Genomic DNA, 15,568 nt, shown 5'->3' with positions numbered 1-15,568 from the left:
AAGAAAGAAAAAAGGCTACAATTATACAAAGTAAATATTTTTTTTTAAAATCCAAAATAATACATTCTACCCCAGCTCCAGTCCAGCAAACAGGACACAAAATAGTCAAGGGAAGGCCAGATAAAACAAATGGGTGTTTAATAGCCCTCCCAAGCTGTGGACTTAAGACTGTAACCCTCTTTCCATATTACATCTCTCTTATCTTGCAATATGCTTTGTCCTTCACTTTCTCAGAGGTTCCCGCCTCCCTCCGCCGCCGTAACAGAGACTTCCCTTTTTTCCATAGCATGGTAAGGCATTAGTAAGATACAGGTGCTCTTGTTAACAAAGTTGTGTATGCTTAGTTATTACATGATTATTGAATGAAGAAATGTAAGTGGTTACTTTAAAATAGTGGCTTATGTTTAAAAGGGAGTGGAGAGCTCCACCCTGCCAGCAGCTGAAGAAAGGTGTAGGTCACATACTAACTTGAAATCGCCTCCTCCATATGATTGCTTCTCGCCTCCACTTTGATCCCAATGGCAGATGGCAAAGCAATATGGAAACGTTTACACTATACGAATAGGACTTCTACCTGTCGTAGTACTGTCTGGCTTCCAAGCCGTGAAAGAAGCCCTGATCAACCATGAGGAAGATTTTGTTGACCGACCGGTGACCCCTTTCCTTAGAACAACATTAAAAGGAAGGGGTAAGTTGTGGATAATAAGATGTTTTACTTGTCTTCCCCCCAGGGAACTCATAAGAGTTGGAAGATTGAGGGCAGACAAACAAAAGTACTTCACACAGTGCAAAAATTAAACTATTGAATTCAACTACTGAAGGCAAGTTGGAGAGCTGTGGAAGATGCTTAGATATGGTTGCCATATTTCACAAAGTAAAAACCAGGACACCCTGAAAGATCCCCCAAATTAGGTAGACCCCAAAATTGTTGAGCTTTGGGGGGGGGTTTACAAAAACACAAATCTTCAGTTAACTTACCAAAGATCCAGGACTAACCACCGCCTTTCCCCCTGGATGTCACTTCCACCTTTGAAATCCCAGTATGGCAGCCCTAGCCTAGACAACTTTCAGGGAGGATAAAGCTATTCATGGCCACTAGCCACTATGGCTAGTGAGTCTTTCCCCACAATCAGAGGCAGTATGCTTCTGAATTCCAATTGCTGGAAACAAGAGAAGGAGAACGTAGTGTTGAACTCAGGTCCTGCTTGTGAGCTTCCAGCGAGCATCTTGTTGGCCACTATGACAGGAGGATGAGCCATCAGGCTCTTGTTACTGTAGAGTGCAACCATTAAGGAGCTAAATTTAGAACCTGTTATCATCAGGAGCTGCAGCAATAATCCACTATTAGACTTTTTCGCCCCCTTCAGTCCCTTTATACTCTAACATTAAACACTTTAACTGAGCATTAGTATTAAAAAGAAAGTGGGAAATGGTGTATAAAGTCGACCACTTAACAACATTTAAGTAATATTAAAAAGTGTTAGAATTTAAGGGAGCTGGTACAATGAGCATGAAGGTACCCCATGTTAAGAAGTCACAATTCTAATAGCTACCGGTAATCAACAAAACCCTATGGATTCTACGGATTTATCTGTAACCCTTCTATAATGAATAATTACCAATTACTTAAAAATAATAACAAAGAGCGTCAACTGCTACAGCTGGACACCTTGGGTGATGACTAAGTGCCTCTTACACACCAGACAGAAGAGTACTTGAAATTAGTTCTGATACGGTGTCCTCTTTCTCTGTATGCCCAGTCAAATAAGATGCTATAATACATGGGTAGGCAAACTAAGGCCTGGGGGCCAAATCTGGCCCAATAGTCGTCTAAATCCAGCCTGTGGGCGGTCCAGGAATCAGCATGTTTTTACATGAGTAGAATGTGTCCTTTTATTTAAAATGCATCTCTGGGTCATTTGTGGGGCATAGGAATTCATTCATTATTTCCCCCCAAAATATAGTCCAATCCCCCACAAGGTCTAAGGGACAGTGGACCACCCCCCTGCTGAAAAGGTTTGCTGACCCCTGCTATAATAGTTCCTAGTTTTACTAGACATAAGGGCAAGGAGGTAATTATAAGGCATCTTGTCTAGTTTTGCTGTGGTTCAGCAGCAGCCTTGCATTTCTTGCATGCATAAGCACTTAATTTGGCCTCTTCTAAGCTGGCAACCAACCCAACAATCTTTTGGGCATGAGTATTTGTGACCAATAATTTGTCGTTTCTTGATGGCTTCAGGAATTGTATTTTCAAATGGTCACACGTGGAGGCAGCAGAGGCGGTTTGGTATAGCTACTATGCGGAAGCTGGGGCTGGGGAAGAAAGGCATGGAGCACCAAATAGAAGAGGCAGCCCATCGTCTTGTGGAGGTCTTTGCAAATTCAAAGGGTATGTGATACAAGGGTGATAATGCTGGCACATTCCAGTCTGCTGAAACCTTTATTTGGTCTATCTATTTTGGGGGGGAATGTCATGTATTTTGCTTGTTTTCTTCTGGAACAAATTATTGCTGGAGATTCCAGTATCCTTCCAACCCTAATGTGAAATTTATCAGCTTGACAGTAATATGACAGTAAATGACTTCTTTTGCAGGACAGCCATTTGATCCATCGGTACCAATCACGAAGTCAATCTCCAGTATAATATGTGCTTTGACATTTGGAAACCAGTTATCTACAGATGATGAAAACTTTAAGAGACTGCTGGAGATACTTGAAATGAGCTTACAATTTGGAGGCAGCTTTTTCCATGCTGTGAGTTCTCCCCCCCCCCCTTATTGAGCCAGACAGATCTCCCCAATGTCCTAACCCATGGCCAGTAGCACTCAGAAAACCGTTTTGGTCGTGGATAGAGTGTTGGGCATAGATGGAGAAGGCCTGGCTTTAAATACCTGTTTGGTCCCTCTTTCTCAGCCTAACCTTCCTCACAAGGGTTGTTGTAAGGTTTAAAGACGGGGAGTGGGTGGGAATATTCTTCCTTTTTGTAAGGTCCTCAGATCTTTGATGACATTTCTTTTCTCTTCCCCAGAATTTTGCATAAGTTGTTCTTTTTGCAGTCATGGACAGATAGTACCTCTGATATTTAGTACTATTCTTTTCAAGTTATAAATAAACATTTGGATTTTGCTTCCCTTTAGCTTTATGAAATGTTCCCATGGATCATGCAATATCTCCCAGGAACTCATAAAAAGATATTTTCTGCCTATGATGAGGCAATTTCCATTGTGCTGAAGGAGATAGAGAAACATAGGGAGCAACATTCCCTGACTGAGCCACAGGACTACATTGATTTCTATCTACTTCAGCTTGAGAAAGTAGGTACAATATCCTCACTGTATGTGAATTCTGTTCATCACAAAAATGCATACCCTTGGCTAAAGTAGGCAAATATATGCAAATCTTAGTTAAAACAACACACAAAATTGCTTGATATTAGAAGAAATTGCTTTGCCAAGCTGTGTATACTAGGTTAGGCAATACTGAATACAAAAATGTGTATATTAAGAGAAAATTGCACAAAAATACTGAAGAATTTTCATGAACACCAAAAAGTGAAATGCTTTAAGTCTGTTGTAAAATAAATTTAATGTTTATCATTATCCTTAACAGACCCAGAATGATCCTTATACTACATATGATGAAGATAATCTGGCTGAGTGTATTCTGGATTTTTTTGGTGCAGGGACAGAGACAACTGCTTCTACTCTGAAATGGGCAATGCTCCTTATTGCAATTCATCCAGAAGTCCAAGGTAAGAGCAGTGCTGGATTTAGGGCACCGGAATTTGTCCTTGTTTAGGGCACCCTATTACCGAAGTCTGAGCCTAGGGTAAGAGAGACCTGTTCAGTGACAGCAACAGCCCATCCTGATCCAGGAATGAAATGGTCTGTATTCCGTCCTAAGACTTCTCTCTCAATCTGGAAAATACTTCCTTTCTATTGGCTCTGCCCAGAGCAGGAAGAAACCTCCCTTCCTCTTTTGCAATCTAGTTTCAGTCTAATTCTTCAAGCCTAGAAAGAAGGGTGAACTCACTCGTTCTTACTATTCCATCCTGAGACTTCTCTCTCAATCTGGATAGTATTCAACAAAACTCCACAAAGCTCTCATACATAGATTTATTGAAGAGAATCAAGGCACATGTAGAAATATTACTCACATTCCAATAGTCTGTTGTTTAGCTCTGAATGAAGATGGTTAGAAAGCTTTATATGAAATTCTCTTTGGAGTTTGTGGAGTTATGTAAGAACAAGTGAATAAATATTCTTTTCCCTCAGATAAAGTCTACAAGGAGATGGAAGATGTTTTTGGTTCCTCTCACTCAATCTCCTATCAAGATCGTAAGAAACTACCTTATACCAATGCAGTGATTCATGAGATCCAGCGTGCTAAATATATATTGCTTTTTGGGCCACCTAGGCAGAGTGTGAAGGATGTAAACATACTTGGTTATCCCATTCCCAAGGTACAGACTCTGCTTTCTCTGCTTCATAGCCATTTGGGTCCACTGTGCACATTCTCTCCACATCTCTTCTCTATATATTATGTGGACTGAAAATAACATGAGCCTGGTGAAGTTGATTTCTATATTAAGAGATGTATTGTTTATTTATTAAATTTATACACCATCCTCCATCCAAGGATCACAGCAGTTTACAGTGTAAAAACACAAAAAATCCATAACATAATAACAAACAAAACAATAACCCAGCCATGCCTGCAGGTGCAATTCTGTTAAATCAGAATTGTGCAAAAGCATTTTTTAAAAAGAAAAATGAACAAGAAATCTGAGGTTTAATCTTGTAAGCTACTTGGGAATTGGGGAGGGAGGGATAAAAATACATACTGTGGATATTTCCTGCTAGCCTTCAACCAGTGGTGTAGGCAGCCAGCAGCAGAATGGCAATGAGCCTGTGCCAACTGAGTACGCAGAAAAATTGGGTCTCAACAACCCGTTTGCAAGATAATGCCCTGCCTGGATGTAGGCTGAGTCATTTGTTTCTTCCTTGCAGGGAACCTTTGTTATTCCAGATCTGCGCTCTGTTCTTTACGATCTGAAACAATGGGAGAATCCTAGAGAGTTCAATCCAAATCATTTTTTGGACAAGGATGGAAATTTTGTGGCTAGAGAAGAATTTCTGGCATTCGGAGCAGGTAAATGATTAAGTGATTCATAACCATGTTTGCCGGGTTGCTTCAATGAGGTCAAGCTTTGATCAGGAAGGTGTGGTAGGGTACAAAATATAGGTGGCATTGCAGTACCAGGCACACAGCCAACAGAAATGAACTTTCATCTCGTAGAATGGATGCTATGAAGCAAACACTACAAGCAGCAGTTAAAACAATTGCTCTGCGAGATACGATCCTACTCCCTCATTGCAGTGTTTTTAGCCAATGAGTGAATGTGGTTGGGTATTGGAAAGAGCAGAGATCTCAGGGCAGGCAGAAAGAATAAATAACTATAATAATAATAATAATAATAATAATAATAATAATAATAATAATTTATTATTTATACCCCGCCCATCTGGCTGAGTTTCCCCAGCCACTCTGGGCAGCTCCCAATCAGTGTTAAAAACAGTACAGCGTTACATATTAAAAACTTCCCTGAACAGGGCTGCCTTAAGATGTCTTCTGAATGACAGGTAATTATTTATCTCTTTGACATCTGATGGGAGGGCATTCCACAGGGCGGGCACCACTACCGAGAAGGCCCTCTGTCTGGTTCCCTGTAGCCTCACTTCTCGCAATGAGGGAACCGCCAGAAGGCCCTCGGCGCTGGATCTCAGTGTCCGGGCTGAACGATGGGGGTGGAGACGCTCCTTCAGGTATACAGGACCGAGGCCGTTTAGGGCTTTAAAGGTCAGCACCAACACTTTGAATTGTGCTCGGAAATGTACTGGGAGCCAATGCAGATCTCTCAGAACCGGTGTTATGTGGTCCCGGCGGCCACTCCCAGTCACCAGTCTAGCTGCCGCATTCTGGATTAATTGCAGTTTCCGGGTCACCTTCAAAGGTAGCCCCACGTAGAGCGCGTTGCAGTAGTCCAAGCGTGAGATAACTAGAGCATGCACCACTCTGGCGAGACAGTTCGCGGGCAGGTAGGGTCTTAGCCTGCGTACCAGGTGGAGCTGGTAGACAGCTGCCCTGGACACAGAGTTAACCTGCGCCTCCATGGACAGCTGTGAGTCCAAAATGACTCCCAGGCTGCGCACCTGGTCCTTCAGGGGCACAGTTACCCCATTCAAGACCAGGGAATCCCCCACACCAACCCGCTCCCTGTCCCCCAAAAACAGTACTTCTGTCTTGTCAGGATTCAACCTCAATCTGTTAGCCGCCATCCATCCTCCAACCGCCTCCAGGCACTCACACAGGACCTTCACCGCCTTCACTGGTTCTGATTTAAAGGAGAGGTAGAGCTGGGTGTCATCTGCATACTGATGAACACCCAGTCCAAACCCCCTGATGATCTCTCCCAGCGGCTTCATATAGATATTAAAAAGCATGGGGGAGAGGACAGAACCCTGAGGCACCCCACAAGTGAGAGCCCAGGGGTCTGAACACTCATCCCCCACCACCACTTTCTGGACACGGCCCAGGAGGAAGGAGCGGAACCACTGTATGACAGTGCCCCCAGCTGCCAGCCCCTCTAGATGGTCCAGAAGGATGTTATGGTCGATGGTGTCAAAGGCCGCTGAGAGATCCAGCAGAACTAGGAAACAGCTCTCACCTTTGTCCCTAGCCCGCCGGAGATCATCAACCAGCACGACCAAGGCAGTTTCAGTCCCATGGTGAGGCCTGAATCCCGATTGGAAGGGATCCAAATGGTCCGTTTCCTCCAGGCGTGCTTGGAGTTGTTCAGCAACCACCAGCTCAATCACCATGCCCAAGAATGGCAGATTTGAGACTGGGCGATAGTTGGCCAAATTGGCCGGGTCTAAAGATGTTTTTTTAAGAAGCGGTTTAATGACCGCCTCTTTCAGCGGGTCTGGGAAGGCTCCCTCACAGAGGGAAGCATTCACCACCCCGCAGAGCCCATCGCCCAGCCCTTCCCGGCTCGCTTTTATCAGCCAGGATGGGCAAGGATCAAGGAGACAGGTGGTCGGTTTCACTTGTCCAAGCAGCCTGTCCACATCCTCGGAGGTAACAGATTGGAATTGATCCCATGTAACAGGACCAGACAGAACTCTAGCACTCTCCCGCCCTGGCCCTGCTCCCACGGTGGAGTCTACCTCCTTCTGAATCTGAGCGATTTTATCTGCAAAAAACTTTGCAAAAGCATCGCAGGAGATCTTGGGGTCCCTACCAGGCCCCGGTGGTACAGGTGGTTCCGATAGATTGCGAACCACCTGAAAAAGTCTCCTGCTGCTGTTTTCTGCAGATGCAATGGAGGCGGCGAAGAAGGCCCTCTTCGCCGTCGCCATTGCCACTTGGTAGGCTCGACGTTGAGCTCTAACCCGTGTCCGGTCTGATTCAGAATGAGTTTTCCGCCACCGGCGCTCTAGCCGTCTCAACGATTGTTTCATCACCCTCAGCTCCGGGGAAAACCACGGGGCTGTCCGGGCTCCATGCAATCGGAGAGGGCGCTTCAGAGCCAGACAGTCAATAGCCCTGGTTAACTCCGCATTCCAGCGTGCCACCAGGGAATCAGCTGAAAGGCCATCAACTTGGGATAAAGCATCCCCTACCACTCTCTGGAAGCCAATTGGATCCATTAAGTGGCGGGGGCGGACCATCCGAATCGGTCCCACCTCCCTGCAGAGGGGAAGGGTTGCGGAGAAGTCCAGTTGCAACTGCTGTGTAGCAGGCAGATATTCAATAGGTTAATCTTTTTCTAGTATAGATATACAAATATGGGAAAGCTTCACCTGCTGGCATTTTGTCTTTTATTACCTGTGTGTGACTCATTCATTATTACTGAGTCCTTTGTCCACCCCACCCGTGAAAGAGAATACAACTTTTCATATGGAATAAAGTGGATGCATATTTAATCCAAATTTGTGTTTTCTTCTGCAAGTACGTGGGACGCGGGTGGTGCTGTGGTCTAAACCACAGAGCCTAGGGCTTGCTGATCAGAAGGTCGGTGTTTCAAATCCCTGCAACAGAGTGAGCTCCCATTACTCGGTCCCAGATCCTGCCAACCTAGCAGTTCAAAAGCACGTTAAAGTGCAAGTAGATAAATAGGTACCACTCAGGCGGGAAGGTAAACGGCATTTTGGTGTGCTGCTCTGGTTCGCCAGAAGCAGCTTAGTCATGCTGGCCACATGACCCAGAAGCTGTCTGCGGACAAACGCAGTCTCCCTTGGCCAGTAAAGCAAGATGAGCGCCACAACCACAGAGTCGGTCACAACTGGACCTAATGGTCAGGGGTCCCTTTACCTTTACCTGCAAGTACGTAGAGACTCTGAAACAGGTCACAGTAGCCTTCTCAACCCAAGGGAAAACATGGGGGTGGGGAGGGTTGAGTCACATACTTCTAAGCAACCTCTGTTGCCAGTTAACTGGCAAGCTATCTATACATTAAGGGTAACTCTAGACAGCATGTTGTGAAACCTACTGAAAACAGTAAGATGCTCAAAGACCGCCTTGAAATTTGAGAACAGTGGCAAGCCATGTAAAGAAAAGTCATAGAACATGGCTTCAAATGAATTGTTTAGGATACATTTTCACTTTTGAAGCATTACTGTCAGCTGTCAAAACTCTGGGGAGAATGCAAATAATTAGCTGCTGAATCTAGGCTGTAATCCAAGAAGACTGTTAATGCTATTCTTCAGCAGCAGGAAAGAGATGAACAGAGCTCTTCTCCCTGCATATATCTGGGACAGGTGATTTCGTCTTCTTCCTTCTCCTGGTTAGTGAGTCAATTGATGGAGTGTGTCACACTGAGCTATCAGACTTTCATCATCAGCCTCCCAGCAAAGCCTGAGAATAGTCACAGGACCTTGAGCTCCAGCTCTGGTAGAAGATGGGAGGTTTCTGAAGAGGCTGTCAGCACTTTCCCATTCAATTTAAGCAAACAGCAGAAAGAGCAGTCCCCATCTATAGCTTATGCCTGCTCCATAGAGATGATTGGTGCACAGCTTAAAGGTCTTATCTTAAAGGCGTTTCTCGATGCAAAGTCTACAGGATGGCTCTTCTGCCAGGGGATCTCTTAGGACAAAAAATCTGGTTTGACCAGTATTTTTGACATTGCTATATTCAGCGTCTGGAACCTTCTCTTAACACTCCAAGTATTGATTAAATTCTAACATTTACTAAACCTAGAAATTATGAGGAGGATCAGGCTCTCCATGAGGTAGAGCTTACGACAATGATCCAAAGTTTAGGGGATCCTTCTGCCCCCAAACTTATAGCTCAGTTGATTAGAGTGTGGTGCTGATAACACCAAGGTTGCAGGTTTGGTCCCTGTATGGGTCAGCTGCATATTTCTGCATTGCAGGGGGTTGGACGAGATGATCCTCAGGGCCCCTTCCAACTCTAGAATTAATGATTCTATGATTTTATATATTTGAGGTGTAGCAAGAACCCCCCCCCACCCCAATCATTCTGTTTGTACAAACTTCACACACACACACACTCACACACTACATACGCCACATTTCTGTTATAAATTCATAGAAAATCAACCATACATCGGATTTGCACTGTTCCATTTTATTTTACTCCATATGACAAGAACTATCAAAGGGGGGTGGCTTGGTTCTGGTCAGCCATAATCCCTTCACCATCCCAGCACATCCACAGGAGCCCTGCCCAGTTGCTATGCCAACCCTGATGATCCCAGACAGAAGACAATCAAGATCACAAAGAAGTTGCATATGGGAGTGGATTCAGCATGGACTGAAACAAAGGACAATGATCAGATCTTCCCTCTGGGGGCAGGAAACTGCAAACTCCCCTTTGTCTCCTGGAAGTGACTCATGGGGAGGGGGGAAAGGAGGAACCAGCCAGGTGACAAGACACTCAGGTTACCACCAACTCCTCCCTCAACCCCTCCTTTCTGTAATGTATGCATGATGTTTCTGGGGGTGGGCTTGACCTAGAGGAGGGGAATTTCAAAAAGTTTTTATAAGACCTTGCACACTATTTTTCTTGGTCTTTCCTCTCTCTTGCAAGTGAGGGGAACACCCTGTTGCAACAGTTCAATAAAGGCCAAGCCTACAGGCTGTTGTTTTGCTCCAAGTTATCCTGGTTGGTGTCTTTACTTTTTGTCCAAGGGAGCCCTCGGATTTTTCCGATAACAGAGGGAAAACAGACGAAGAAGAAGATCAACAATGGAGAACCTATGCATTTTTTAATAATAATAATTTAAAAGGAAACTGCTAATTCCAGGAGGCAGAACTTACTACAATGATCCCATTTTTAATGCCATCTTTCCCAAACCAAGTTCTTCTATGACAGAGTATCCCTATACCTTACTTGGTTGTCTCTAAGGAAGAATACCTGAAGTTCCATTAGCCTCATGAGAAATAGGGGAGGATCTTATGCTCTCCCAAAATATTATGTATAGTATTACTGAATTTGTTTTCAGGATGCAGAACATGTGGATAGCTATACTTTTGCAACTGTCTACATTTGGTGAAAGTTATTGGTGGCACTTGAATCATATGACAGTTAAAATTAAAGTTACTGCTAAAATTGGGTTTATAGCAGTGGGGTTTTCCATGAGACCACTTTTGGTGGTAGGTAGGAAACTTGGCCCACCCAGATTCCTTACTGAGATTTTAAACTAGTTGCTGAGAGTTGGATTTGGTGGGAAATGTTTTGCTCACTTCCCACTTTCTCCTTATTTCCTCTTCAGGAGCCCGTGCATGTATTGGGGAGCAGATGGCGAGGATTGAGCTGTTCATCTTTTTCACCAGCCTGCTGAGGGCATTCAGCTTCCACATACCAGAAGCAAAGAAACTCAACAAAGAACCTGTAACAGCATTGACAATGCATCCCCGTCCTTATAAACTCTGTGCTGTTCCCCGCAGCAGTTCATCGTAAAGCATATACTGTAAAAAATAATAATACTTCCAGCGTCTTATATCTTGCTGTAAATTTCTACATCGTTCTTGTTCTCTTCATCCAACATGTATTACAGGAAGTTGGACTAGATCCCTTTCAACTCTGCAATTCTCGAATTCTCGAATTCTGTGGCTTTCCCTTGGTTGCTCAGGTGCTACTTTAATTATGTGGTTTGTAGCTACATCTGAGTTTTTAAAATACTCTTTGGGCAAGATATGGAAGGGATGCTACAAACAAATCAGCTGTTGTGCAGAGGATCGGGACAATGAAGGTTTTCTTTGGAATTTAAACAATGTGAAAGGACAATGCCTGCTGTTGACTGGAATTAAGGGGAGTGGGGCAGATTCTTTTATGTTTTATTACCATAGATAATTTGCTATGATGTGCTTGAGAACAGGGGCTCAATACTGCACAATCTAAAAAACAAGTTATAAACTTTTTTCATTATTATCTTATATGCACTAAGGGATTTCATGGGGAAGAAGCCTCCAGTTTGAGGAACTACTGAGTGAGATCCCATGGTCAGAAGCACTCAAGGAGACAGGGACCCATGATGGATGGGAGTTTCCTAAAGGTGAAATATTGAAGGCCCAAATGCAGACAATTCCAGCAAAAAAGAAAATTGGGAGGCATCTAAAGAAACTGGTTTGGCTGCATAAGGAGCTTACAGATCAGCTGAAATTTAAGAAGGGTGTGTACAGGCAACCCTCGATTTGCACAGGAGTTGCATTCTGGGTCATTGTGTGCAACAGTGGAATGCATGTAAGCCCTGCTAAGTATAATAATTTAATTGACACTGAAATGGAGAAATTCCACTTGAGTGTACTAAGCTAGAAACAGCTCTCTCTGAGTGCCTAGATGAGTTTATCATTAACTATTGTTCTTGTCCTCTACTACCTAACGCATGAGTGTTTAACCTTAGATCACATAAGAGGCATTGAATTACAACTTCGCCATCTTGGAAAGGTGGTGGATGAGTCGTTCTTATGCTCTGTGAGAGTAAGATGCACAGCCTCAGGCAAACTGGAAGCTGTAGGAAGAGAGAGGCCTCAGCTTTTAGGTCTGTTTGGAATTATCTTTTATTTCTAAGATGCCGAGCCTGTGCTGAACGGCACAAGATATTATATGGAATTATTTGGTTGAATCATTTACTGCTTTTTGTTCCACAATTAAAGTTTTGAATCAAACAGATGGGTCTAGACAATTTTTATCCATCCAGTCAATTCAAGCTGTGCAATATTAAAATCTGAAATAAGCCCACCCCGTTACACCCACCCCACCCCCTTTTACTGCTACTTCCAGGTTGTGGTAAAGCACATGTGCAATGATCATTGCCTATATAAGAAATGGAAAAAATGGGAAATCACAAAGGAGGAGCATAAACAGGTAGCTAACAGATGCAGGGTGAATGTCAGGCAAGCTAATGCTCAGAATGAGTTGAGTCTTGCAAGAGAAGTTAAAAATAATTTTAAAAGCTTTCTTCAGCTATGTTTCAAGCAGAAGAACAGGTGAGGTTCCTACAGACTGGAGGTGAGCAAAAAAGGAATACCCAGGTAACTACCAACCAGTGAGCTTGACATCGATACCAGAGAAGGTCCTAGAACAGATAATTCAACAGTTGGTCTGTGAGCACTTAGAAAAGAATGCTATGATTACTAAGACCCAGCATGGGTTTCTCAAAAGTAAGTCATGTCAGATGAATCTCATTTCTTTTTGATGGAGTTATAAGCTTGGTGGGTCAGGTGAATGATGTGAATATTGTGTATTTTTATTTTAGTAAGGCTTTTGACAAAGACCCCCATGATATTCTCGCAAGGAAGCTGGTAAAATGTTGGTTGAACTAGGTAATTGTTAGGTGAATTTGTAGCTGGTTGACTGATGGAACCCAAAGAGTAGTCATTAATGGTTCCTCATCAACCTGGGAAAAAGTGACAAGTGGGGTGCTGCACAGTTCTGTCCTGGGCCCATTGTTGTTTTAAAATGACTTGAATGAAGCAATTGATGAGATGCTCATCAAATCTGCAGATGACACCAGACAGGGAGGGCTGGGAGAAGACAGAACCAGAATTCAAAATGACCGTAACAGATTGGAGAACTGGGCGCAAGCTAACAAAATGAATTTCAATAGGGACAAATGTAAAGTTCTGCACTTAAGCAGGAAGAACCAGATGCATAAATATAGGATGGGGGACACCTTGTGGGAAATAGCAGATCTTCAGCCAGAAGTTTATGGAAGTGAGGCACACCTTAGCTTCCACTCTAACCAACGCAATCTCTAGTCATAACATGGCGTCTGATACACTTCTAGGGACTTGTACCACCATTCTTAGGAATTATGAATGAACTTGCTCTAAACAGAAGAAAAGGGAAGGTGGTGGTCCTAAAATGGTACCATATAACAGCTGGGCCAAAACTTTAGCCTGGTATAGTTTTGGAGCTGCGTGAGTGTAGTGGCCACCCCTAGTCTGGAGAAATTTGAGGATGTTATGCACAGATTTATTTATTTTTTACCATTGTTGGTTACTTGAATGTTATGGGCTTTCCTTGAGCCAGAGGCCTGGAAAATTACACCTAGATATTAAAGGTCAGCACACCTTCAATTTTATGGCCTCCAATGGCAGGGGCGTAGGAAGGGGGGCGGTGGGGGCACTCCGCCCTGGGTGCCATCCTTGAGGAGGGTGGCAAAAAGGCTTGAGCTGCCAACGCCACAGCACACAACGGCTCGCCCCGGCACCGCAGCGCGCAGCGGATCACACCACCCCCTGCGCAGCTCGCCCCAATGCTGATGCCGCAGAGCACAGCGGATCGCACTGGCCACCCCCCTGCACAGTTCCCCCCACCATTACCCCGCACTCCTGGCTGGAGAAGGCAGGCAGGCAGGGGAGAGGATGGGAAGGAGGAAGGCGAGCAAACAATGGAGGGGGCGGGAATGGGTGCCCCCCATCCTGTCCATCCCTATGGGTGCCGCTCACCCCATCCCATTCATCCCTATGGGCGGTTCGTCCAGCCCCAGGTACCTGAGAGGCTTCCTCCGCCACTGTCCAGTGGTCTATAGAACTATCTTGTTTGCCAAATGCCTTTATCTTTGGGGGTTTTTCTGGTGATTTATTGTAAGGGAATCTTCATTACAATATTGTTCTAAGGCTGGAATCATTGATAAAATTGCAGCAGCATCTGCATACAGCAGAACTGAAATCCAATGATGGTGTAGCTTGGAAGAGTGGAGCTTTTGTCTGCTTAGGCTTTTAACCAGGTCGATAAAAGCCTTCAATAAATGTTTGTGGCCTCTTACTTGTGCCAGAGATTAGATCTAGAGATGGAATCAAAGGCCCCCTTTAGATCAATAAAGGCGACGTATAGTGGTACCCCCCTTCATGGATCACTGCCTTGCCGTGGCGAAGGGGCTTGAAGAACTCAGAGAAGCTATGAACTACGCCGAGCAGGGCACACAAGATGAACAGGTCATAGTGGAGAGTTTTGACCAAACGTGATCCACCTGGAGGAGGAACCGGCAAGCCACTCCAGTATCCTTGCCAAGAAAACTCCATGGACAAAGACAACAGGCATATAAAAGTTATGACGCTGGAAGATGAGCCCCTCAGGTCGGAAGGCGTCCAACATGCTACTGGGGAAGAGCGGAGGGCAAGTACAAGTAGATCCAGAGCTAATGAAGCAGCTGGGCCAAAGCCGAAAGGACGCTCAGTTGCGGATATGCCTGGAAGCGAAAGGAAAGTCCAATGCTGTAAAGAAAAATATTGCATAGGAACCTGGAATGTAAGAACCATGAACCTGGGTAAGTTGGAGGTGGTCAAAAATGAGATGGCAAGAATAAATATTGACATCCTGGGCATCAGTGAACTAAAATGGATGGGAATGGGCAAATTCAGTTTGGATGACCATCACATCTACTACTGTGGGCAAGAAACCCGTAAAAGAAATGGAGTGGCCCTCATAGTCAACAAAAGAGTGGCGAAAGCTGTACTGGGATGCAATCTCAAAAATGATAGAATGATCTCGATACGAATCCAAGGCAGACCTTTTAACATCACAGTAATCCAAGTTTATGCACCGACCACTGGTGCTGAAGAAACTGAAATTGACCAATTCTATGAAGACTTACAACACCTTATAGAAGTGACACCAAAGAAGGATGTTCTTCTCATTATAGGGGATTGGAATGCTAAAGTAGAGAGGCAAGAGATAAAAGGAACAAATGGCAAGTTTGGCCTTGGAGATCGAAACGAAGCAGGGCAAAGGCTAATAGAGTTACGACAAGGCTGTATTTTGTCTCCCTGCTTATTTAATTTATACGCAGAATACATCATGCGAAAGGCTGGGCTGGATGAATCCCAAGCTGGAATTAAGATTGCCGGAAGAAATATCAACAACCTCAGATATGCAGATGACACAACCTTGATGGCAGAAAGTGAGGAGGAATTAAAGAACCTTTTAATGAGGGTGAAAGAGGAGAGCGCAAAATATGGTCTGAGGCTCAACATCAAAAAAACGAAGATCATGGCCACTGGTCCCATCACCTCCTGGCAAATAGAAGGGGAAGAAA

The 15,568-nt window shown here is 44.3% G+C and overlaps 1 protein-coding gene across 1 annotated transcript; it reads left to right on the top strand.

Annotated features, from left to right (window-relative positions):
* Positions 1–525: 525 nt before the first annotated feature.
* LOC128414848 (cytochrome P450 2J2-like) lies at positions 526–11,121 on the top strand. The gene is made up of 8 exons (XM_053390746.1): positions 526–688; positions 2,240–2,389; positions 2,594–2,754; positions 3,138–3,314; positions 3,610–3,751; positions 4,275–4,462; positions 5,010–5,151; positions 10,799–11,121. Exons 1-8 carry the CDS (start codon positions 526–528, stop codon positions 10,984–10,986), a joined length of 1,311 nt encoding a protein of 436 aa, XP_053246721.1. The 3' UTR covers positions 10,987–11,121.
* Positions 11,122–15,568: the final 4,447 nt, after the last annotated feature.

Source organism: Podarcis raffonei, chromosome 5 (genome assembly GCF_027172205.1).
Source record: "Podarcis raffonei isolate rPodRaf1 chromosome 5, rPodRaf1.pri, whole genome shotgun sequence".
In the NCBI taxonomy this organism is placed as follows: Eukaryota; Metazoa; Chordata; class Lepidosauria; order Squamata; family Lacertidae; genus Podarcis; species Podarcis raffonei.
The sequence above is the reverse complement of the archived record's forward strand: the minus strand, read 5'-3'. Positions and strand labels throughout refer to the sequence as shown.

What these genes read in the sequence shown, in the direction of transcription:
- LOC128414848 (XM_053390746.1), top strand. Translation starts at nt 526, where the DNA reads ATGGCAAAGCAATATGGAAACGTTTACACTATACGAATAGGACTTCTA. An exon ending in ATCTACTTCAGCTTGAGAAA is followed by an intron (nt 3,315 to 3,609) that starts GTAGGTACAATA and finishes TATCCTTAACAG; the next exon opens with ACCCAGAATGATCCTTATAC. An exon ending in AATTCATCCAGAAGTCCAAG is followed by an intron (nt 3,752 to 4,274) that starts GTAAGAGCAGTG and finishes CTTTTCCCTCAG; the next exon opens with ATAAAGTCTACAAGGAGATG.